At 47.9% G+C, this 24,308-nt stretch overlaps 1 protein-coding gene across 2 annotated transcripts; it reads right to left on the bottom strand.

Moving 5' to 3' along the window:
• Window positions 1-1,675: 1,675 nt before the first annotated feature.
• Window positions 1,676-20,241, bottom strand: TMEM39B (transmembrane protein 39B). 2 transcript variants are annotated; one of them, XM_061148441.1, is made up of 9 exons: window positions 20,118-20,228; window positions 18,179-18,305; window positions 17,455-17,674; window positions 16,812-16,895; window positions 16,351-16,505; window positions 8,494-8,830; window positions 7,016-7,203; window positions 3,707-3,827; window positions 1,676-2,121 (listed from the first exon to the last, which is right to left on the bottom strand). In XM_061148441.1, the coding sequence occupies exons 1-9, from the start codon at window positions 20,119-20,121 to the stop codon at window positions 1,879-1,881; spliced, it is 1,479 nt and encodes a 492-aa protein (XP_061004424.1). In that variant the 5' UTR covers window positions 20,122-20,228; the 3' UTR covers window positions 1,676-1,878. The 2 variants fall into 2 exon arrangements, with proteins under 2 accessions (XP_061004424.1, XP_061004423.1); XM_061148440.1 differs by having other exon boundaries at window positions 1,979-3,600; window positions 20,118-20,241.
• Between the last annotated feature and the right edge of the window lie 4,067 nt (window positions 20,242-24,308).

Raw genomic sequence — 24,308 nt, 5'->3', positions numbered from 1 at the left:
ACATTTTCCTGAGCACTTGGCACCCTAAGTTGTTCACAAGGTGTCTCTCTCTCCTGGTTGTCTATGGAAGAGACTGTATCTTCCTCATCTTTGTCTCTGTCCCAGTGCCTGACACTGTCCCACAATGCCTGACTCAACAAAAGCACCAAAAACATTTGCTGCAGTGTCTGTCTTCTATGCACCACCAAGGGAGCGCCAGTGTAACTTGTGGCTGAACAAGGGCTCAGGGGACATGCTCAGACTAGATGAGTGTCTGTAACTGTGTCTCTTCTCCTGCCAGCCCCTGAGCCCTCCATCTTATGCTCCACGGGGAGTCAGGAGGGCTTCCAAGCGGCTTCATTTCCATTCTTGCCCTTAGCTTTGCTCACATTCCCTCCTGTTGTTCAGTTCCTAAGTCCTATCCGACTCTTTGGGACCCCGTGGACTGTAGCACGCCAGGTTTCCCTGTCCTTTGCTGTCTCCCAGTTTGCTCAGACTCATGTCCATTGAGTCAGTGATGCCATCTAACCATCGCATCCTCTGTCACCGCCTTCTTCTCCTGCCTTCAATCTTTCCCAGCATCAGGGTCCTTTCCAGTGAGTTGGCACTTTGTATCAAGTGGCCAAAGTATTGCAGCTTCAGCTTCAGCATCAGTCCTAATGAATATTCAGGGTTGATTTCCTTTAGGATTGACTGGCTTGATCTTCCTAGCCTATAGCCATTGATCCTCCCTCATCCAGTCCCTGCAGACCTTTCCAGCTCCAACCCACCTCTGCCTCACTTTCCTTATCTTTCCTGTTCTAGGGAACCACATTCTGCTTACCTCCCCGGACACACCAGAATGTTCCAAATCTCTTTGCTATTGCTCTGCTTGAAGCACCTTTTCCTCCTCTTGTCCCCCTGCGAAGTGGCTGATACAACTCAGACTGTCTCCTCCAAGAAGTCCAGAGAGCATTCAGTGTTCTCTCCCATGAGCTATTCTGTACCTTGTAACTGTTATACCCACCTGCGTATAGTGACATGTTTGTTTCTGTGACTTGGCATCTTCACCATCTACCATGGTACCTAGCACAGGGCAGGGTCTCAGTGACTGCGTGCTGAGAATCGGGACATCACATCAGGACAGCAGTGTCATCAAAAACCCTCTTTCGGGGCCCAGCTCTAGTACTTCCTAGCTGTGTTACCTTGGGCAAATCACTGTAGCTTCCTAAGCTTCTGTTTTTCATCTATAGGAGTGACAGCACCTACCTCCTAGGATTGTCATAAAAATGGGATTAAGGACTTCCTTGGTGGCTCAGATGGTGAAGCATCTACCTACAATGCGGGAGACCTGGGTTCAGTCCCTGGGTCGGGAAGATCTCCTGGAGAAGGAAATGGCAACCCACTCCAGTATTCTTGCCTGGAAAATCCCATGGACGGAGGAGCCTGATAGGCTACAGTCCATGGGGTCGCAAAGAGTCGGACACGACTGAGCGACTTCACTCACTCACTCCTGTACTACAGGGAGGGCAGCCTCTGGCATACAGCAGCTACCTTGATCTCTGGTATTTCCTCATTTTTTCTCCACTGGAGAAGGCAGAGTTCATAGGCCCCCAGCAGTGCACATGGGGCTTCCTGGCCCAGAATCCCACACCTCTGCTCGCTGCCTGATAGGCAAGAGGGGAAAGAAATACAAGACACAGGCTTACTGGGAGTATAAAAATAGGACTTTTTTTTCCTCATAATCACATCAATTATCAAAGAAAGAAACAGTATGTAACAAAAATACAAAGCTCTGGTGGATTTTTTTGTCTGGTTTTTTTTTTTTTTTTTTTGCCCCTCACCCATCCCTCCCACACAGCTGCTTCCCAGGGAGCCCCTGGCTGAAGCCTGAATGCTGTCCCTGGGTCGCCCTGGGGCTCAGGAGAACCGGTGGTCTAGGTCCCTCTGGGAGCTGGCCGAGTATGAGTACGCCTTGCCCAATACCAGGCGGTCCCGCAGCAGCTTGAAGAAGGCGTAGTAGTTGCTGAAGAGGATTAGCGCCAGTGAGATGGTCTGGTGCCACTTGTCGGAGGACATTAAGGAGTATAGCTGGTAGACGATGACTGCGCCCTCCAGCAGCAAAAGGATGTTCAGGATCCGCAGGGGTTTGCTGAAAAAGAACTGCCCAGGAAAAGAGTAGGCATGGACTGGAAAGTAGGCTCCAGAAATCTGCCTCTTGGATGGGGGTTCTGGGTGGCCAATGAAGGGGTCAAGCTCTTGGGGCCCCATGCAGACTTGGGTGGGGAGCTGGCCTTCGTAGGGTTAGGTATGGACCTTGTCACCTCTCTGCCTTTATTTGAGGGCCACTGCCTCCCTGGGACTTCCTGGTGGTCCACTGGTTAAGACTCTACCTTCCAATGCAGGGGGCATGGGTTTGATCCTGGTCAGAGAACTAAGGTCCCACATGCCGTGGGGTACAGTCAAAAAAACAAAGAAGACTACTGCTTCCTACATAGTTGTTTAAGAGCCTGATCAACTTCTACCTTTTCCCAGCAGCTTTTCTTGAGGGGTCTGGCTTGCCCTGTCAGACTTTTTCTGGTTGAAAACCAGTATGTGACCTTCTGGGTACTGTCAGGCCTGAACAATGTAGTATCTTATGACAGAGACATGTAAAGTTATTATAGACTCCACAGCCTGAGTCCTTTACTACTGGGTATGACGCATTCCTCAGCTGGGCCAGAAGCTTCCAGGGAACACGGACACGTATCACTCTTACCTGATGTCCACAGAGCAAGGTAGAATATAGAGGACTAAGAAAAATTTTCTGATTAATTTAAAAGAACAATCAATGTCCAGGGTTCATGATTCTGCAGGGGCCAAGGTACCTAAACCTCAGGAACTAATTATAGGGTGGGAGGAGGAGTGGCAAGGAACAGGAGTCCAAGAGACCAGCAAGCCAGGCTTAGCTCTGTACCTGAGGGTTGCAGGACCTTGGGCAAGTCCCCTTCCTGTCTGGACCTCAGGTTTCTCTACTGGGAAATAAAGAGATAAGCCCAGATCTATGGTTTTTCAAACTGTGTTCCTTGGAGCCCCAGGTTCCAGGGGGGTCTTCTAGGAGCTACTGCAGTGTTGAGCGGGACGTGAAAGGAGTTTCAACCCTTTCAAGCAGAGCTGCACTGAGAGGTCCTATATACTGAATTTTAGTTTGACTGTGTTGGAAGAAAGAATTCTGACAGTAAAATAAGTAAATGAAATTCACCAGCCTAGATGATTTTCAGCAGCCCTTTCCATTGTGCTGAGTCTGTGAGTCAATACCATTAGTTCCCAGGTTTCCCAGTAAGGCATCCTTGGAACAAGTTAAATTCTCTGAGTCAATTTCATACCTAAAAACTGGGACAGCCCTGGTACTTCTCTCTTACACAGGGTTCTGATGAAGCCTGAACGGGAGGGTACATGGAAGTGCTGACCACAGGGCCTGGCTCACAGTAAGAAGGATGATTGTAAGGATTTTCACCACCAAGAACCCCTCCTTTCGTTGCATTATCTTCTCCATCCAAAGTTTTCAAAGATCTGGTACCAAGTGTGCTGTAGTGCTAAGTGATCATCTGTATGACTGTCCTTGGGCGGCACATGTGCAGCGTCTTCTTTTGGATTCGGGAACTACGGAAAATAGCCTTCTCTTGCTATGATATCACCTTCCTGCCCAGCTGACCCTCCCGCTCTCTAGATCAGGCACCACCCCTCCATCCCAGCAGAGGAGACTCACGTGGAACCGGAAGTGGGAGACGTCGGAGGGAATGGCCACGTTGTAGTGGCCCACTGCTTTGTAGACGTTCTTGCTGTGCTTCACCAGCACTCCCTGTGGCCACATGCATTCTTCAGTCCACCTGGAGGCACAGTCCAACAGAACCCCTTACGTCCAGCTCACCCACACGAGGGGACGCGGACAGACTGGGCATGGGGGGACGGCCAGGGCTCTATCCCCATTTCTATCACGTAGCTACGACTTTCCTTTTCTGGGTCTTAGCTACCTCTTCTGTAAAATGGGTTAAGAATCACAAGAAATTCACTGCACTGGAGTCAGAAGATCTAGGGCTGACATTCATGTCTCTGACAGATCTCAAGAAAACCCTTTTCCCTCTTCCCTCGGGTCATTTTCTTCATCTAGCCTCCCGTCAGCCTCACCTCGAGCCTCCAGGCAGTCCACTGCACAACTGCCCGAGTGGTCTTTGTAAAACACCAAGCTGAGCCTGACTAGTTCCTCCTCAAAACCCTTTGAAGGCTTTCCAGTGCCACTGGAGTCAAGCCCCAAGGATGTGTTCTGGCCTCCGAGGGAGGCCTTCCATGACCCCCACCACACAGCACCTGCTCAAGCTGCCCAGAACTGCCTCTAGTTCCTCCAGCATACCTGACTGCTCCTGTCTCTGTCTCTTCATCACGGTGCTCCCTCTAGCTGCAATGCCCTTCCTGACACCTTACCCTGCTGGCAGGCTCTATGGCATCTTTCAAAACCCAATATCCTTCAGAAAGTCTTTGTCAAACTCCCCACAGAGTTCCGCATCCTTTAAATGGTCCTTGAAGCTACTGCTATTGGTCCACTTTCCCCAGTGTGTTGTCATTTATTTATTTCCCTGTATCCCTCACTAGTCTGGGAGGGCTGAAGGGAAGGGATGGTGTCCAGCTCATGTCTGTGTCCTCAGAGCATGCCACACAAGAGGCCTGGTGCAGAGAGGCCCCCACAGGGCATGTGAAGAAGGTTGTGAGACCAGTGAATTTTCTTCCATTGTTCTTTGAGATCTAGGAACTTCAAGGGTCCTGGGCCAGTGAACTGAGAATCACTGTCTCCAAGAAGCTCAATCTCATTGAGCTATTGATTCTTTCATTCAAAAGAGTGACCATGTCATTTCTCAGGTTTGATCCCTGGGTTGGGAAGATTCCCTGGAGTAGGAAATGGCAACCAAGTATTCTAACCTGGAAAATTCCATGGACAAAGGAGCCTGGAGGGCTACAATCTAAGGGGCCACAAAAGAGTCAGACACAACTGAGTGCGCGCGCACACACACACACACACACACCCCATGTCATATGTAACAACATGGATGAAACTCACAGAGAATACACAGAATGAAAGAAGCTGGGCCCAAGAACGTCTATTCTATGATTTACTTTATGTGAAGTTGTAGAATAGAGAAAACTAGCCTATGGTGAAATGAAGTGAAAGATGGTTGCCAGAGGGAGGGGGTCCTTGGGAAGGGCCAGGAGGAAATTTTCTGATTGGCTGGAAATGTTCTGTATCTTGACAGGGGATGGGTTACATGGTGTGTATGCCTTTCATCAAAACTCAGAGAATTGTGCACTTTTTAAGACTTATACATTTCAACTATAAGGAAATTTTACCTTAAAAAAAAAAAACTATACATAAAAAACACAAAAAATCTGTTGTGGACCTATCACAAGCCAGGCATTTTGCCAGGAGTGAGGAGATGGCCAAGTGCTCGATAGACAAGGCCCCTGACCTCCAAGAGCTTTAGTCCTGGAATGACAGGCAAGTAACCAAGCAAACACAGCAGAAAGTGTTAGGTGCAATGCTCACGGTTCTGTGGGGGTAGGGGAGCGCAGGCAGAGCAGGGACACTGAATCTATCCTGAAGTGGGTCAGGGAAAAGTTTCCTGGAGGAAGCCATGTGCTAAAGGATGAATCGGAATTAAAGAGGAAAAGAAAGTTGGGAAGGCCATTTAAGGCAAAACATGTGTTAAAAGCAAAAGTCTGAGTATAGAAGTACAGACAGAATTTGAGGATCTGAAGAGACTGGGTCTGGCTGGAGCAGAAGATGATTCGGGTTAGGGGAAGAAATGAGGCAGAAAAGGCTGGCAGGAGCCAGTTCATCATGAGATGCCATGTGAAGGAGCTTGGATCTTACCTGTAGACCATGGTGAGCCATGGACAGATTTATCCTTGGATTTAGCCATGTACTTTCTTTCTCCTTCCCCCTCCTCTCAGAACCTTAAGCCTAAGTCAAGCCCCACTTTGGCCCATTTGGCAACACCCATCTGCTTTCTGGACCACCTGGATAGAGGAGGGACCTTGACTGGCACAGAGGGCCAACATTAGGAGGCATGCCTCTGTGGCCTCCTTCTACAAACCTGTCCTAGGGACCTCTTCTCTGCCAGGCCCTGTGCTGGGCCCAAGACTCAGATGTGATACAGGGGTGGTCCCAGCCTTGAGGAGCTTCCAGTCTAATGGGGGAATACAGACAGGAAAATTAGCATAACTGGGGTAAAAATACTATGAAGAAGGGCTGTAGAAATGCTAAGCACCAGGAAGGACGTCAGGCTGAGGGGAGGACAGCCCAGCCCCTCAGGGCTCCTGAGCATGGTGACATGGGCCTCTGCTCTGACTGCAATGCCATCCTGCAGCTAGCCCTCTTTCACCCCACTCAACTAGCTCTTCGTGTACACGGTTATCACCTGCACCAGCCTGAGTACTCCTCAAGGGGTCTCACCTTAGCTCTCTCCTCCTGCAGCTCTTCTTCCCTGGCCAGGTTATGTCATCATCTAACAGAGCACCATATCCTGTTAATCAAACTGAGGTTTCTAAGGCACACCTTGGAATGGGTCCCTCCACTGCTCAAAACCCTTCAGAGCACCTCTCTCCCTAGAGGTCAAAGTCCAAGCTCCTTTGTTCAATACACAGCACCAAATCTGGGACAGATTAGGTAGATGCAACGCTTGCTGAAAGAGTAGATGAGCCAATGACTGGATGGATGAGTGAGTGGAAGGAGGGAAGTAATGAACGAATGAATGCATGAACAGATCAGCCAATGAGTGAGTACGTAAGTCAGCGAATGAGAAAGTCGACAAGTCTATGAATTTACCACCTGCCCCCTTCCTATCTCCAAGACACTGCAAATTACCCAGGGACAAGGGGGCATGTCCTTAATGGGCGCTGCCATATTCTACTCTGGCCGCGAGGCCTAGCATATAAGACATGCTCAGTAACTATTTGCCGACTGACTGAATGAGTTGATGGCGAGGGCAGGGGGGCGCTGGGGTGGGGCAGAGAAGGGCAGACTCACGGGTGCTGTAGCACGTTGGAGCACAGCGCCGGGTCCACCTTCTGCCAGCAGCCCAGGTGGGCAGCGGCCTTGTGCAGCAGGTCGCAGTAGCTGGCAGGCAGCAGATGCTGCATGAGGATCACTGAAGTGCTGATGGACACCAGCAGGAAGAGCTCACAGGACCAGCGCTTGTCATAGTAATGTGTGTTCTGGAGGCAGCGGGAGGTGAGTGAGACCACAGACACCCATAATGGCCTCACGCCCTCCCCTTCCCTGACTCCCTCTTTCCTCAGAGATCAGGACAGCCCTAGACAGACCTCGGGGTGGCCTGAGACCAACGATCAAACACCTAACAAAGGCAGCTTAATCATGGGCTTAAACCCTGTGCCCACTACTCAGCTTTCTCTTTCTTTTTGGGGGGGGTAAGAAGTAGATATATTCAGAGAGAAATACACTTCACCGAATCTGGGCCAACCTAGAAGGCAAGAGGCCTCAGTTTTCTACGAAGAAAAATTACTCTCACTCTGAGCCACAGAACAGGTCCTGGGATTCAATAGAAATGAGTTCAAATCTTGGCTCCGCTGCTTAGTCACTATGTGACCTTGGGCAAGTCACTTTACTTCTCTGCAATCTAGCTTCCTCATCTGGCAAACGAGGATAGGAGTAGCCACCTCTGAGAGGTGTGAGGAGGATACTACTACTCAAGAAAGCTCTAGCATGTTGCCCAACAGACGTGAAGTCTTCTCAACCCCCAATCCGTCAGTGCAGCCCGTCCTGGGAGAAATGCAATGAGCTGGCTAGGGATATGCCTTCCCAGACGGCCACACAAGGCAGAGAGGGAACACAGGCTTTTGGAGTCACCCAGATCTGGATGCATCTGGCTTTTGGACTTAATGATAGAGTGGGACGCTGTGACCTGCCTGGGCCAAAACAGCCACACTGGAATACAAAGTGACTCCTTTGTATACAAAGTGTACTCCTTTTCAAGTATCATGAACAACATGCTGTGGGCCCCTCACTGGCTGGGTGACCTTGTGCGGGCCATGTTTGTTCAGCAAGTCTTGTTTTTTCCACTCTGAAATGGAAGCATTTGGGATCGACATGTATATCCTGCTATATATTTAAAATGGATAACCCACAAGGACCTACTGAGTAGCACAGGGAACTCTGCTCAATGTTATGTGGCAGCCTGGATGGGAGGGGAGTTTGGGAGAGAAGGGATACTTGTGTATGTATGGCTGAGTCCCTTTGCTGTCCCCCTGAAACAGTCGCATCATTGGTAATTCGCTATACTCTAATACAAAAGAAAAAGTTAAAAATATATATACATAAATAAACAAATAAAAGGGAGGCAGCAGTCACTCTGGCCCTCGAGAGAACAGATGGAAATCTTATCAAGAGCAGCAGCCTTGTTTCTGCAAGCAGGAGGGCTCCTGGAGCACAGGCAGCAGGTGAGGCCCCTGGGCAGACCCCTCCCCTCCCTGGGTTAAGCTACGCACCTTCACGAACCAGACAGGCACAAAGGCCACGTAATAGGCGCTCAGCATGGCGCTGACCAGCACCTCCTTCATGCGCCAGTTGAAGTCCATCTTGAGGAACTCCACCTCGCTGCGGATGAGGCTGGGCGACAGGCAGCAGGCGTGGGTGGGCATGGCCTCGGGGCCGTATAGCTGCTTCGTGTGCTGCTTCCACGTCTCCCGCAGTGTCAGCAGGTAGTCCCGGCTCCGAGCCAGGCCACTGACCGCCTCCCGGGGACCCATGGCGGCCACGTGGCTGAAGAGGTTTGTCTTGCGGAGGTCACAGTTCAGCTGCAGGAACGGAATGTACATCCCAAACCTGCTGGGGAAGACAGTGGTGAGGGCAGGCCTGGCCATGGGCCAGGATCCCAACCCTTAACCACCCAGGGAATCTTCTTTCCTCCTGGGCTTTAGCTGTCCTGGCTGCTCTGAGGGGAGACTCTACCTGTCCTTCTAGCTAGCCAGCCTCCCAGCCAGTGATCAGTCATTCAACACCAGTGTTAGGCCTGAACAGGGAACAAGCCCTGTATGGAGCGGTGGGAATACGGTAGGAGGCAAGACCCAAGTCTCAGCGCTCCGAGTCTATCGCTGTCCGGCAGTAGTCACAATAGCCCACATTCCCTGGGCATCCTGTGCTCCAGATACTACACTAACTGCTTTACACACACTTTCTTCTGTTTCTCCTAACTGTGTTAGGTACTATTATTTCGTGCCCTTTTCAGCAGAGAAAGCTGTGGCTCAGAGAGGTGGAGTAGCAGCTTTGGAAAAGTCACACAATTAGTAAGGAAGCAATAGAGCTGGGATTTAAATCTGGAATTGTCTGGTACCCGAGATCAAGACAGACACTCAACAAATAAAAGCAATTCATGAATTAAAAATGTATGTGGTACCACGAAAGGGAGGGAGATGTGGCCAAGGGTGCCTGTAAGGGCAGCTCTTAAGTTTACAGAGGGGGACAGTTCAGGAACAGTGTTTGTTGTGTGTCTATTATGTGCTAAGCACTGAAATAGGCCCTTAAACAGTACAAACCCCCTCCTCTGAGGCGTAACCTTAAGTTAAAGGATGGAGTGTATGGCTAATATAATTTAAGGAGAAAATTAGACAGACTCATAGCTAGGAAGAGTAGATAACTAAACCAGGTAAGTGCCAAGCACAGCACATAGAATATCCTTACAGGTTCTCTTTACAGGCATTCCTTGTTTTAGCTTATGCTATGCTACATCCATCACTTCAGTCATGTTTGACTCTTTGCAACCCTATGAACTATAGCCCACCAGTTTCCTCTGTCAATGGGATTCTCCAGAGAAGAATACTGGGATTGGTTGCCATGCCCTCCTCCAGGGGATCTTCCCAACCCAGGGATGGAACCCATGCCTCATTATGTCTCTTGTATTGGCAGGCAGGCTCTTTATCACTAGTGCCACCTGCCAAGCCCTTCAGTTCAGTTCAGTCACTCAGTCGTGTCCGACTCTTTGCGACCCCATGAATCGCAGCACGCCAGGCCTCCCTGTCCATCACCAACTCCCGGAGTTTACTCAAACTCATGTCCATCAAGTTGTGATGCCATCCAGCCATCTCATCCTCTGTCGTCCCCCTCTCCTCCTGCCCCTAATCCCTCCCAGCATCAGGCTCTTTTCCAATGAGTCAACTCTTCACACGAGGTGGCCAAAGTGTTGGAGTTTCAGCTTCCAAGCCCTTAGGGCCTCTCAATTTCCCCAGGTCCTCAGACATAGCTCTAGAAGGGTCCTTGGGCTGCCAATGAGAATTCTACTTTTCCTTATCTATAGTAATGTTCTCTTCCTTTATTCTGAACTTCCAAGAGGGGATATAGTGTTCTTGGGCACTCATTTAATTAGCCTCTTTGGGTTTTTGCTTTCTGATCTATCTAATGGGAATGCTACTACTTTCCCTCCATTAAGGTTAAAGTAAGATAACAGACAGGGCTTCCCTGGTGGCTCAGATGGTAAAGAATACACCTGCAATGTGGGAGACATGGATTCAACCCCTGGGTCAGGAAAATCCCCTGGAGGAGGGCATGGCAACCCACTCCAGTACTCTTTCCTGGAGAATCCCCATAGATAGAGGAGCCTGACAGGCTGCAGTCCATGGGTCACAAAGAGTCGGACATGACTGAGCGACTAAGCACAGCACAGCACAAGATAACAGAGAATTTTGGTCAAGAGCATAATCTTTGGGATCAAACAGGCCAGTGTTAAAAACCCAGCTCTGCCACTTACTAACGCTGTGATTTAGGGCAAACTATATAAAGTCTATGAGCCTCAGTTTCCTTAACTTGCCTTACATGACATAGCTTGTATAAATTCTCTATGCTCAGTCAGGCATTATGCTAGTGTTTTCATAAATACTCTTTAACTGTTAATCTTCGTAACAATGTCCAGCATGGTGTCTGGCCCAGAGTAGAAGAGCAGTACAACTCTGTTTAGAAAAGAAAGAGGCCAGTGATTCCGTGGGACAGAAAAGAACACTGAAATGGGATTCCCAAAACATTCCTCAGGATACTCGGTGGGAATGAGGGGGTGGGCACCTACATGACCACACAAGGGCTCAGACTCAAACTTAAGGACAAGTACTTAAGAATTGTCCTGGCTTTGCCGCTAAGAAGTGCAGATACAGTTACATTATTTGATAACAGCAAATGGCTGCTCTGACAGGTCAAAAGTTAGAAACATCTTCACATGCAAGATGGCAGATTCTCTTTCATCCTCTCCATCCAAGATGTGACAGTATCCATGTAGAAAGTAAATAAAGAAAAGTAGAAAATAAATTCGTATCAGCAAAAAGAACGGGAGGGTTTATCAGTACATAAGTGATTCTGATAAATTTAGATGGCAGATGGAAACATGTTGACAAATGAGGAAGGAAGTCATCATCTAGAGCAGCACTGTCCAACAGAAATATGAGAGTCACATACCTAATTTTACATTTTCTAGTAGCCACAATAAAAAATGAAGAAATTAATTTTATACTGTTTTATTTAACCTAATATATATAAAATATTATCATTTCAACATATAAAATAATTATTTATGATATATATATATATATGTGATATATATGAGATATTTTACTTCCTTTCTTTTTTGTTTTTTGTGCTAAGTCTTCAGAATCTGCTGTATATTTTACACTAATAATACATTTCAATTAAAACTAGCCTATTTTAAATGTTTAATAACAAAAGGCAGCTAGAAATGACTAAACTAGATAGCGTAGGGCTAGATTCGTCATGAGAGGGCTACATTGGGGGCAGGAGCTGATCTGTCCAGAGTGACCCAACAGAGACTGGCTTGAAGTGGGCACCTTTGATGGAGGGTAGAAGTGAGAAGCAGGGCTGAACAAACTGGATTAAAATGATCTGTATTCATGAGTCATTCCCTTTATTCTCCTACACAACTTACACAACCATCCTGAAAAATTCTTCCCTAAAGAAACTGAATAAACCGGGAATTGAGGTCTTCAATGGGGGCATTCCAGAGCAATACCTCTCTCCCCTTTCTCATCTATGGGTGCCCATGGCCTAACAACTAGCACCTTATTCACTTGTCCTAAAGCTAAGTCTACCAGTCAGTGTGCCCTGCCCACACACTCAGAACTCCCAGTCAAACCTCCCATTCAGATATACAATGGCAGAGGGAGAAAAAGTGCATTCCAAGCTAGTCAGTCCTTCACTTTTTTTTTTCCAGGTAAGAAGTGGATTTATTTAGAGAAAAACACTCCACAGACAGAGTGTGGGTCATCTCAGAAGGCAAGATCAGCCTCCACTCTTAACCAGACAACCAAAGAAACTAACTACACTGAGAAAACCAGCAGCATGAAACAGAAAAACTGATTCAGTGGAAAGACAAAATTGAAGGGACACAAAGAGATTTTTAAAAAAAGAACAGAATGCTATGAGAAAAGATCAATCAAAAAACAAGAGGCCTCAGAGATGAAAAATAAGATTGTTGAAAAAAATCTCAATAAAAAAGCTGGAAGACAAAGTTGAGAAAATCCCCCTAAAGGCAAAATAAAAAGAGAGGGAGAAAGACAGCTAGAGAAAGAGAGAGAAATCAAGAGGGGAGGGAGGAAAGGAGAGGAAGAAAGGGAGATAGATGAAACGGATGACGGACAATATAAGAGAAACATATGACCAATCTGTGAGGTCTACCATCCGATGAAGAGAAGTCTTAGAACAGAAAAAAATGGAAGGGGAGATATCATCAAAGGAATAATAGAAGACAACTTCCCTGACTTGAAGAGATGCCCAAACCTCCCGATTAAAAAAGTCCTAAGGTACTGACAAGACAGAACGACAAAAGCTCCACATCAGACACATTCTTGCAAAATTTCAAATAATCAAAAGATAAATAGAATATTCCTAAAAGCTTTTAGAAAGGAAAAACCAAAGTCTTTTACAAAGGAACTGGAATCAAACTAGTATCAGACCTCTCATTAGAAATGCTGGCTGCTAGAGACAATGGAGCAACATCTTCAAAATTCTGAGAGAATATGAATTTGAACTTGGAAATCTATATTAGGCCAAACCATCAATCAAGTATGAGGGCAGAATAAAGATATTTTTAGACATGCTAGGAAAAGAATGTATATACCTCCCACATACCCCTTGTTAAGGAAATTACCTGATAATGTACTCCTGCAAAATAAGGGAGAAAACCAAGAAAGAGGAAGACATGGGATCCAGGAAAAAGAGGATCCAACCCAGGAGGGCAGCGAAGGGAAGTCCCAGGCTGAGAGCTGAACAGCAGGCCTAAAGAGCAGCCACTCCAGACTGGAGCAGGAGGATGGAGGGCTCCAGGAGGGAGGTCTCTGGGGGGGAAATATGGACTCTAGGCAACAGGTAGCATGACTGAAAGGTTGGATAAACTTAAGGATATGTTGAAGGCCCATGATTCTTTTGTCAATGAGAAGAAAGGCAATTAGAAACTCCAAGAAAAATAAAAGCTATATGAGAAAGTTACAATCTAGATATGAAGCAAACTAAAATGTGGCATGATTTTAAGCAATCGATGGAATGTAAGGAAAGAGAAACCATTTGCCCTTGACATTAGGAACATTCTTTTTTTAAGAGCCCCAAGATTAGAATTCAGGAACTACAGAGAAGGAATATCTTTCTATGCATACTACTCAGTCCTGCAGTGAATGACAGCTTCATACTCATAATAATATCAAGGCCACTTATTGGTTTTTAATCTTTAGAATTAGCCCAAAGAATGGAAGACTTAAACATGGCTATGTAGGAGAAGGTGAATGTCAAATGTGACAATATAAGAGTACAGCTGCCAGGAAGTGATAGGAGGAAGAGGGGAGGAAAAGCTGATGGGTAGGGCTCCGAATACAATATACTTACATAAAAGGGATTAAGACACTGACTGCTGTTGATGGAATAAAAAATACTGGCATACTCACATTATTGAAAAACAGGACCAATAGGAAACTGAAAATAATAATTGTCAAATACTAGGAACAGCATGGATAGAAGATGAACTAAACCTTCATCTGTCATTGCAGGAAATTGATGTACATGTGCATGTAGGGGTGTGTATGTGTGTGTGTGTTGTGTGCGTGTGTGGTATGCTTGTATATACAGAACATTTATTTCCAGGATATATAAGAAAACAGAAACACTGGTGGTTACCTCTCAGAAGGGAAATTGGGTAGTAGCTGGGAAAGAGGAGTCAAAGGAAGGATTTATCATTCTACATTCTTTTATACATTTTGCAATTTTAATGATGTAAATCTATTTCCCCACTATAAAATCAATCAATAAATATCTAAAGAAATAAAAAAAAAAAAGCACAAGGATATTAGAATTATAGAGGTGACTCTAAAAACACTTAAAACCAGAAACAGTGAAAGAGGTTGCCTATGAGAAGTGGGACTAAAAATCTGGAGGGTAGAGTTAAAGGCTGTTCTCCATCATAAGTTGTTTTTAGCTGTGTTGCACAGCTTGCAGGATCTTAGTTCCTCAAACAGGGATTGAACCTGTGCCCTCGACAGCGAAACTGCAGTCCTAACCACAGGACCACCAGGGAATTCCCATCATCATCAGCTTTTTAGCACTACTGGATTTGATCATACATCATATATACTTGTCTCATAATAATAAAAACTCAAAAAGTTAAATAATATAAAATAAAGCAAAACATGAACACTGGGTGGCATTTGAGTAGTGTCCAGAAAGGGTCAAATTAAGGCAATTTTTAACATTTCTTTCAGTACAACCCTGGAGGACCATTTGTTAATATCTATCTAAAATGTAAAACACGCCTTTTGGTGCAGTAATTCTACTTCTGGGACTCTGTTATACAGAAATATTGGATAAATGTGCAAAGATGTATGCAGAAGAATGCTCCCTGCCTCACTGTTTTCAACAGAGAAACGCTAGAAACAACTCAAAAATCCACCAATAGAATACAAAACAAAACAAACTGTGCAAAGTCTATTTGATGGAATACTATGAAGTGAAGAAGTGAAGTCGCTCAGTCATGTCTGACTCTTTGCAACCCCATGGACTGTAGCCTACCACTCTCCTCCATCCGTGGGATTTTCCAGGCAAGAGTACTGGAGTGGGTTGCCATTTCCTTCTCCAGAGGATCTTCCTGACCCAGGGATTGAACCCGGGTCTTCTGCATTGTAGGCAGACACTTTACTGTCTGAGCCACCAGGGAAGTCCTATGGAATACCATGAGGCCATTAAAAAAATGAGGCAGACCCATATATAGTGCCATGGAAAAATATCCACCTTATATGACCATGTGAAAATGTAATAAATTGTACAATATCATGCATAGGGATTAATCCCATTTCTGTTTTTAAAAAACGTATGTGTGTGTACTTGCACAGGAAAAATGTGGAAGGACACAGTGCAAAAGACAGTTTTCTAGAGGACTGAGATTATGTGGGGCTTTCATTTTCTATGTTAAAAGCCTCTGTAAAGTTTAATGTTTTTATATGACACACATATCTCTGACAATTAAAGCCCAGTTATAACTAAAGCAAGTGTGACTGGGCTCCGAGCATGACAGTGTCCTTTTGGTCACGCAGGGGAGACAGAGAGGAGTGTCCAGCTCTGAAAAGTTTCCCAGGGGACAGAGATGGACTGGCCTGAAGAAGTTCATGACCCAGAAAGCCCAGGGGTTGGGAAATGACTGTGAATGACCAGGCAGCCAGGAGCCTGCCCCAGGAACAGCCAGGGTGGAGATCTTGCCAAAGCTCTCCCCAGTTCCAGGCTAGGAAGGGGCAGGCCTGGGCTTCTCCCAGACACCATCTTCCCCTCCTCAACAATCTGGGTTCTTGCAAGATGGAGGAAGTGGATGAGCAAAGTAGACACACAGACAGACACACAGATACGCATGTGAAGACAGACACGCATGCACACACACACTTCATTCACAGACATCCGCACAGAAACACGCACACACACACAGATGTGTGCATGCACACAGACCTGGGGGAGGCACCGAGAGGTTACACAAACACCAAGACGCACAAAGAAACAGAAAGAAGCAGAGAGAAAGGAAAGGAAGAGATAGCAAGACGAAGCCCATGCATCCCTGCTCCGGAGCTGTGGGCGACACACCCAGATCTGAGCCCCCTTCTGACCTCCCCTTCGATGGCACCTTGGGGAAATTAGGCCTGCCGTCTCCGTTTCTGCTCCTGCAAAAGAAGGCTAATCATCCCGATCTCGGGGCAGTGCTATCAGACAGCGTGATGAGGTTCTGTAGCTGCCTGCCTGTGTGTCGGCTGGGTACGGGGGCTCGGGGCCCAGCCACTCTCGGGGCAGAGGTCAGGAGCAGGTGCTGGGCAGTGAGGGGTACTCACGGATAGCAGAGGAACAGGAGGTTCAGGAAGGAGTAGGTCCTGAAGAGGTGAATGAGGGAGCGGCACAGACTCCAGCCTGTTGCCGTGAGAACGGTGAAACGGGTGAGGAACAGCAGGATGGAGCGAAAGAGGGTGACCTTCCCCCTTTGAGAAGCCTGGGTCAGGGGAGATAGGATGGGATGGGGCCTTGGATGGAGGTCATGGGGGCTGTGCCCAAAACCCACCCAGCATGGCCCATGATTTCCCCCCCTACAGGGTGGACAGAACCTGTCAAGGCAAATCCTTTCCCTGGATGCTAGGGAAACTCCAAGAGCCAATGGGATGAATACTCTTCAGCCAAGTTCAAAGGGAGCCCCCAAGCAAAGGCCTCAGGGATCAAGGGCTGGGTATGCCTCCGTGGTGCCCCCAGGGGGGAAAGGGGCGTCCCAAAGTCCCCGGGCCAGCCTCTGGGACCCAATCACCTCCTTCACGATGGACCCAATGAAGCGGCGGCCCAGAACGATGGTGGTCACCATCAGCAAGTTGAAGTCGATCAGGTGGAAATTCTGTCGGGGGCAGAGGCTGGGGGTCACATGGGCCCCCTGCCCGTATATGGGCTTTTCACATACCCACCTCCCCCTACCCAGTCCTTTCCATTGGGACTGTCCCCACTCTCTGACCTTCACAGGCCTCCAGCTGAGTCAGACCAGGAAAATACCTAGAGGAGTGGAACAGGACCCAGAGGAGGGAAGTGGGACAGTCCCTGGAGACAAGAGAGTGGTGTGTGAGCCCTCCTGCTCTGCTCACCCGGCCCCTGCCCCGCTCCTGCACAGAGCTCATGCCTCTCCTTGAAATAACCATGTACGCCTGCTCCCCCACAGGACAAGACTCTGTGCTCCTTGACACAAAATCTGAGTCAGCTTCATCTCTGCTGCCCTTACGGTGTGTAGTGTGGTGCTGAGCACATTGGGGTGAGTGTTCAGATGTCATCGGTTCCTGTTTAGTCCTCCCATGCCCAGTGTGAGGCCAAACACCAGGGTGCTGGGCGAGATAAGCTAAACTGAAACCAAACGTGTCACTCACTCACACACGCGCACCCACAGCGGGGCGTAGCTGGGCACCTACCAGGGAGGTGTGGGAGGGCGGGTGGGAGGGCGGATACCACCACACTGTCTTGTAGATGTTGATGTAGTGGACGAAGAGGGCTATGAGCTGGCAGAAGAAGAGCTGCAGTTCAAACAGAATGCTGGCCTGGACTGGCAGCTCAGGGATCTTGCAGTGCTGCAGGGGCACGACCGTCTGGGTGGCCAGTGGAGGGCTGGAGAGGCCCGTCCCCGAACTGCTCCTGGGGGAGAGAGGGCACAACATCAGGAGCTGCCCGGAAAACCCTACCAAGAGGGGCTTCTGAGGCACAGGACCAGGGGGCAGGCTCAGAAAAGCAGCCCAGGGCAAGGATGGATGGAGGCCGCCTACTTCTTCTGCCTCTCAAAGAAGCTGACAGAGCCTTTCCCTATTCCTCCCTCATCTTATTCAGGCTTTCCAACATTCCCCAGGAAGGAAAGGAAAGGTGAGGAGAAAGGGGCCCAGAGAGGGGAGACAGCTTGCCCAAGCCACCAGTGAGCTAGGAGCAGAACTGCGAGTGGAATCCAGGCCTTTGGGTTCATTATACTATGTCTCAAGGCATCTGACCCAGGGACCGCCCTCACCCAGGGACTTTTCTGCTGCTCCCTGCCCTTTAAGCCTCCAACTGGCATCTGGGGTATCATATCCTAGGGCTCAGTCAGGGAGAGCTCTGTCCAGACTGCTCCTCTGAGCCCACAGGAAGTACAAGAGACAGCAAGTGGTTTACCTGGTGCGGGAACGGACACTGGTGACCGATGCGCTGGAAGTGTGGCCCCCACCCGAGCCCCCAGAGGATCCTGGCTCACAGAGTGGATTTCGACAGTAGGATGTCCTGTTGGGACCTCTTCGTCCTCCTGCGGGGCTCAACATAAGGTAGATCCTCAAGCCAGAGGGCATATATCAAGGATAACAACCTGGTGTCTCATTTCGTCACTCAATTACAGACACCCACGATTGGTTCCCCTGCCTATCGCTTCAAACGCATCTCCTACCATTCTCTGCCTCTACCCCATGCTTCAGCCAGCCTAGTCTTTCTCTCTTTGAGCAAACCAAGCTTACTGCTACCTTCTGCGCTTGCTGTACGCTCTGCCATTCTAACTCTCTATCTTATTTCCATTTTTCTTTTCACAGTTTACTCTTCATCTTATTCATCTGTTAACATATTTACTGCCTATCTTTTCCACTGGAATGGAAGGCCAGTGAGGTCTGTCTCTTTCACTGCTGTATCCCCTCCCTCTACCACAGTGCCCAGCGTAAGAGTAAGTGCTCAATAACAACACATTGATGAGGGAATGAATCCAGCAAGGTAGATTACCCAGATTAGTAAATTCAGTTTACACAGAGTCACAGGTGGTATGGGGGTCTGGGTCCTGAGCTCTTTGAACCGGTATACGCAGCTCCTTCGGGATACTACTACAAGTCCCTGTAGGCTTATGATTCCTCCAGGACCCAAGATCTGGCTTAATGGGCATCCTGAGCTCTCACAGTCAGGATTCAGGGCCTGAGCAAGTGTCAAGGGAGAATGGCATGGTTGTGAACCTAAAACATAGACCTACAACTTCTTTCTCTCAGTTGAGCAATCTAGCCCAAGCTCCCAGGTCCTGCAAAAAGTTCCTGCACAAAGCTCCTAGGCACCACTCCAGCCCCAAAGTTATGTGTGTGCTCAGTCACTTAAGTTGTTTCCAAAAGTTAATGTGTGTGTTCAGTGCGACCCCATGGACTGCAGCCTGCCAGGCTCCTCTGTCCACAGGATTTCCCAGGCAAGAATACTGGAATGGGTTGCCATTTCATACTCCAGGGGATCTTCCCAACCCAGGGATCAACCCTGTGACTCCTGCATTGGCAGGCAGATTCTTTACCGCTGACCCACCTGGGAAGCCCAAAGTTAAAGCCTTGTTCATATCTCATGACCACACAGCAGCCTCCGCAGACACACACACCCCCTGCCCTAGCTTCTCCGCCTGGAAGCTTTTCCCCAACGTTTCCAAAAAAGTTCTTGTCCAGGAACTCTGCCCGCGACCAGCCCCAGCGCCAAAGCTCTGTTCACATGCTACTCTACCTGGCTTAGAAAACCCCACACAGGTACCCTCAGTCCAAATGCTCTACCCACACCCACTCTCCTCTCTTTAGAAGCTCTGCACCCACATATAGCCTCTCAGCCCAGAAGCTCCGCCTACACACAATTGTCAGCTCAGAAAACCCGCCCACAAGCCAATAGAAGCTCTCTCTGCCCAGAAGCCCGACTCCAGAGTGGGCTCCCTTCATCTGGAAGGTCTCCTTTCCGCCCCACCTCCCCAGTATAAAGCCCCTACTGCCTAGAAAATTTGCCCCTGCACCAGGGCCTACAGTCTAGGAGCCCCGCCCTTAGCACAAAGGCCACGCCCACGAGCAGCCCCGCCCCACTCAAGCCCGGGACAGTGGGTCCCCATTAAAGCCCCCAGGAACCTCCGCATTTTAGAAGCCCCGCCCACCCCTCCAATGTCCCGCCCCCACAACAGAAGCCCCACCCGCAAAACGACAGGAGGGGGCGGGGTCCCCCTGGGCCCAACATCCCCTCCCCCTCCCCTCGCCGGGATCCTGTCCGCGTGGGGGAGCAATTAGCAGCCTGGCCATCCTGACCCCGGAGCCCGCCCGTTCCCGGGCCAAGCCGGACCCGTGCCGCTCACCCATCTCCTCCCCCCGGCGCTCTCCGCTTCGCCGCCGCAGCTCCTGCGGGCAATATGTCGGAGGCGACGGCGGCCGAGAGAGGACTAACCGCCGCAGCCCAGTCCCCGGGTATCAGCTGCGCGCTCCCGCCCCGCCACCAAATTTGCATACAAGGCGGGCTAGAAGCTGGGGGCGCGCTTCTTAAAGGGGCCGCCCTGGACAAAGGCAGTGCCGCGCGCTCTTTGTCTCGCGGTCTCCCACGCCCTTCCTGCAAATGCAGCTGGAAAACCCGAGAGGGAGGAGAACCTATCTCCATCTCTTCCCTTGCCTGCCTTTTCCTAGCACCTTTTCAGGACCTAGGGAGGTGGCCAGAACCTCATCTCGGTTCCTGCATCCTTGAGTCGTCCACTGGCTCCTCAGACTGATCGCGTCCCAAATTGGGCTTTCATCTTTTTCTTTGGCCTTACTGCTCTTGGTCCATCCCAATCAAAACTTGGGAGTCATTTCCTCCTTTTCCTTCTACCGCCATATCCAGTCTTCCACCTAGTCTTCCTGACGCTCAGTTCAGTTCAGTTCAGTCGCCCAGTCGTGTCTGACTCTGCGACCCCATGGACTGCCGCTCGTCAGGCTTCCCTGTCCATCACCAACTCCCGGAGCTTGCTCAAACTCATGTCCATCGAGTTTGGACATCGAACCATCTCATCCTCTGTCGTTCCTTTCTCCTTCTGCCTTCAGTCTTTCCCAGCATCAGGGTCTTTTCTAATGAGTTAGCCCTTCGCATCAGGTGGCCAAAGTATTGGAGCTTCAGCTTCAGCATTATTTCTCACTTCTGAGAATATGTGAGGAAGAATATCCTTCTTTCACTACATTAGTTCAAATCCTGATTCTGCCAGTTCCAAGACTTGGATTCCTGTTTCTTGCTCTTTACTGGTAACTTTCACCTTACAGGGCTTGGTGAGTATTAAATGAAATAATGCTTGTAGAACAGAGTCTGTTTTGATAAATGTTAGCCGTCATTACTATTAAGATGTGTGGCAAGCACTTAACACAGAGGGAGCTCTCAATAAATGAGCTGTTACTAGTAATTGTTATGATTTCTTCCCTCATAAGACTTCTAAGTTGTCTCCATCATCTGGTACCTCCCATCAATTAGCACAATGTTTGGCATATAATAGACAACAATATTCAATTAATTAAATGATTTAGGTATTTAATTAATAGAAATTCACAAAGCTTACAGTTAAGTGGGAGGAGATGGGCGTAAAAAATATAGTAAAAATCATTAGAAAGGAATGATTGCAATGGAGGAAAACAGGAAAGGGGGATGGGAGGTTGCAATTTTAAACAGGGTAGTCAGTAGGTTTCACAGAGGTGACTTTTGAACAAACACTTGAAGGAAAGAGTGAGTCAGTCATGTAGATATCTGGAGGAAGGGGGCGGTCCAGGCAGAGGGAAAAAGTCATTGGAAGGGCCCTCAGGTACAAGCATCGAGCACACCTGCTATGTTTAAGAAACAGCAAGGAGGCCAATGTGGCTTGAAATGGAATAGACATGAGAGTTGGACATGAGAAAGAATGGACCTGTGACTTTTACTCTGAATGAGATGGGAGCTACTGGAGGGCTTGAACTTCCTTTTTTTTTTGAACTTCCTTTTTTAAAGAATCACTCCAGCTGTCCTGTGAGAATAGCCTGTAGGGCAGAGGGGTGGAAACAGGGAGACCAGGATGCTATGGCAGTGATCGTAGCAAGAGATATTGATGGTTTGTACCAGACTGGGTGAAATGAGTCATGGTTGGAGCCTGGATTTGAAGGTAAAGTCAACAGGATTTGTTGACAAATTTGGATAGGTGTGCGAATGGAAGAAAGAGAAGATAAGGATTGCTCCATGGTTTTTAGCCTAGGCAAATGGAAATATGGAGTTTAACATATATACTTCTTTTTTTTTTTTTTAAATAGGCAAAGGATTTATTTATTTATTTATTTTTATTAGTTGGAGGCCAATCACTTCACAACATTTCAGTGGGTTTTGTCATACATTGATATGAATCAGCCATGGATTTACACGTCTTCCCCATCCCCAATCCCCGCTCCCACCTCCCTCTCCCTCTCCCTCTTCCTCTGGGTCTTCCCAGTGCACCAGGCCGGAGCACCTGCCTCATGCATCCCACCTGGGCTGGTGATCTGTTTCACCATAGATAGTATACATGCTGTTCTTTTGAAATATCCCACCCTCACATTCTCCCACAGAGTTCAAAAGTCTGTTCTGTATTTCTGTGTCTCTTTTTCTGTTTTGCATATAGGGTTATCGTTACCATCTTTCTAAATTCCATATATATGTGTTAGTATGCTGTAATGTTCTTTATCTTTCTGGCTTACTTCACTCTGTATAAGGGGCTCCAGCTTCATCCATCTCATTAGGACTGGTTCAAATGAATTCTTTTTAATGGCTGAGTAATATTCCATGGTGTATATGTACCACAGCTTCCTTATCCATTCATCTGCTGATGGGCATCTAGGTTGCTTAACATATATACTTCTATTAAATTATAGAGCTATATTAATAACAAAGAGGCCTTCCTTTCTGGGGAAAAAGAGGGCTTAGGAAGGGAGAACAACTGCATCACAAAGCAGGTCACAAAGTAGGGTAGAAACCAGGGCTGAGATTCCTTTTTCTAGCCAAAGAAATTCTGGTTAGAAGAGCCAGTTCCGACCTCTTTAGAGTACTGAATTTGAAGTGTATCTTGTTAGTTACTGAATCCCCAACACCTGGCAACCACCTGGTATGTGATAGGCATTTATTTGGGATCAATTCAGTTGAATTGAGGTAGTGGCAAACTAGCTCTTAAAAGGAAGCCAGTTGGGAAGGGAAGCTAAAGGATTTCGGGAATATTCCATAGACAATGACTGAAGCTGGGCTATTCCTGGGAACTCATTTTAACTCAGGTCAATAAACATTTCTGAGCATCTGTTATATGTTGGCCACTGAGGATACAGAGGTGCTGCTCATTAGTGGGAGAGACACAGAGGAGAATCAATAAATTATGACCCAATGTGGTAACAACAGCAGTATGTACCAGGTACAGAGGTGGATGGAAGATGACTAACCTTGACAGGGGAGGTAATCAAGGGAAGGCTTCATAAGAGAGGACATCGGACCTGGTTTCTGAGAACAGGAGTTTGGCTGTTAAATTCCTCAGGGTGGAAGCAATAGCTTGAGTCTGGTAATTGCCTTACTGGGGCTGGTGGCAGGGGAATGTCTTGCTGTGCATCTACTGTGTGGAAGGTACTTGACTTTGTACATGGCAAATACTCAGGAGATGTTTGCTGAATTGATTTTTTTAAAAACATTTTAAAATTTCATTTATTTAGTTTTGTTTGCACTGGGTCTTCATTGCTGCTCACAGGCTTTCTCTAGGAGCCACGAGCCGGGGGTTAGTCTTTTTTGGGGTGCACGGGCTTCTCATTGAAGTGGCTTCCGTTGTAGAGCACGGGCTCTAGGGCATGTGGGCTCAGTAGTTGCTGTTTATGGGCTCTAGAGCATGGGCTCAGAAGTTGTGGTGCACAGGCTTAGTTGCTCTGTGACATGTGGGATCTTCCTGGAGCAGAATTCTTATCTACTGTACCACAAGGGAAATCCTGCTTAATTGATTTGAGGGTGTTCAATCAACCCAGGGTATGGGGCGAAGGGCACTCAAATGGACCACTATGCATGTGACCAATTACCTGTGGCTCCTGCTCACCTTGTAAAGGTCGACTACTGATTTGGCCTGCCCAGCATTCATTCCTCTTTCTTCTGATATGAACACTCATTTTCCCTTGGGAATCTACCCTTCCTCCCACTCTGTCCATGAAGTTTAGGGTGGCTGCCTTAGTCTGCAGTTCCCGTATGTGCAGATGCTCCCGGCCTGACAAATCAAAGCATTCCATCCCTGCCACGTCAGGCTACAGGGACTGGCTGGGGTGAGGGTCGAGGTGTGTTAGTGACCCAAGTTAGGCCAAATGAGATGCAATCCTAGGACCTTTGCCACAACTATTGGGCAATAAAATTTCCCCCCTGTGGGATGGCTAAGGAAATAAAATATAAACTTGAAGTTCTTGGTGGTTATCTTGCCACCTTTCGGGGAGAACTTAGCTGACAATGAAAGAAACACAGAAAAGTTAGAGAATCAGGAGTCATTTTCTTAACAGCATCATTAGATCCAGGTATATCT

The sequence above is a fragment of the Dama dama genome, chromosome 8 (genome assembly GCF_033118175.1).
Source record: "Dama dama isolate Ldn47 chromosome 8, ASM3311817v1, whole genome shotgun sequence".
Lineage (NCBI taxonomy): Eukaryota > Metazoa > Chordata > Mammalia > Artiodactyla > Cervidae > Dama > Dama dama.
Note: the sequence above shows the minus strand (reverse complement) of the source record. Positions and strands in the feature narration are given on the sequence as shown.

Bases quoted from the DNA above. Each gene is read 5' to 3' on its own strand.
- TMEM39B (XM_061148441.1), bottom strand. The intron at 8,831-16,350 runs GTGAGTACCCCT...CTTCCCCAGCAG, and splicing joins CTCCTGTTCCTCTGCTATCC to GTTTGGGATGTACATTCCGT. The intron at 3,828-7,015 runs GTGAGTCTGCCC...CTGTGCCTCCAG, and splicing joins TCCAACGTGCTACAGCACCC to GTGGACTGAAGAATGCATGT.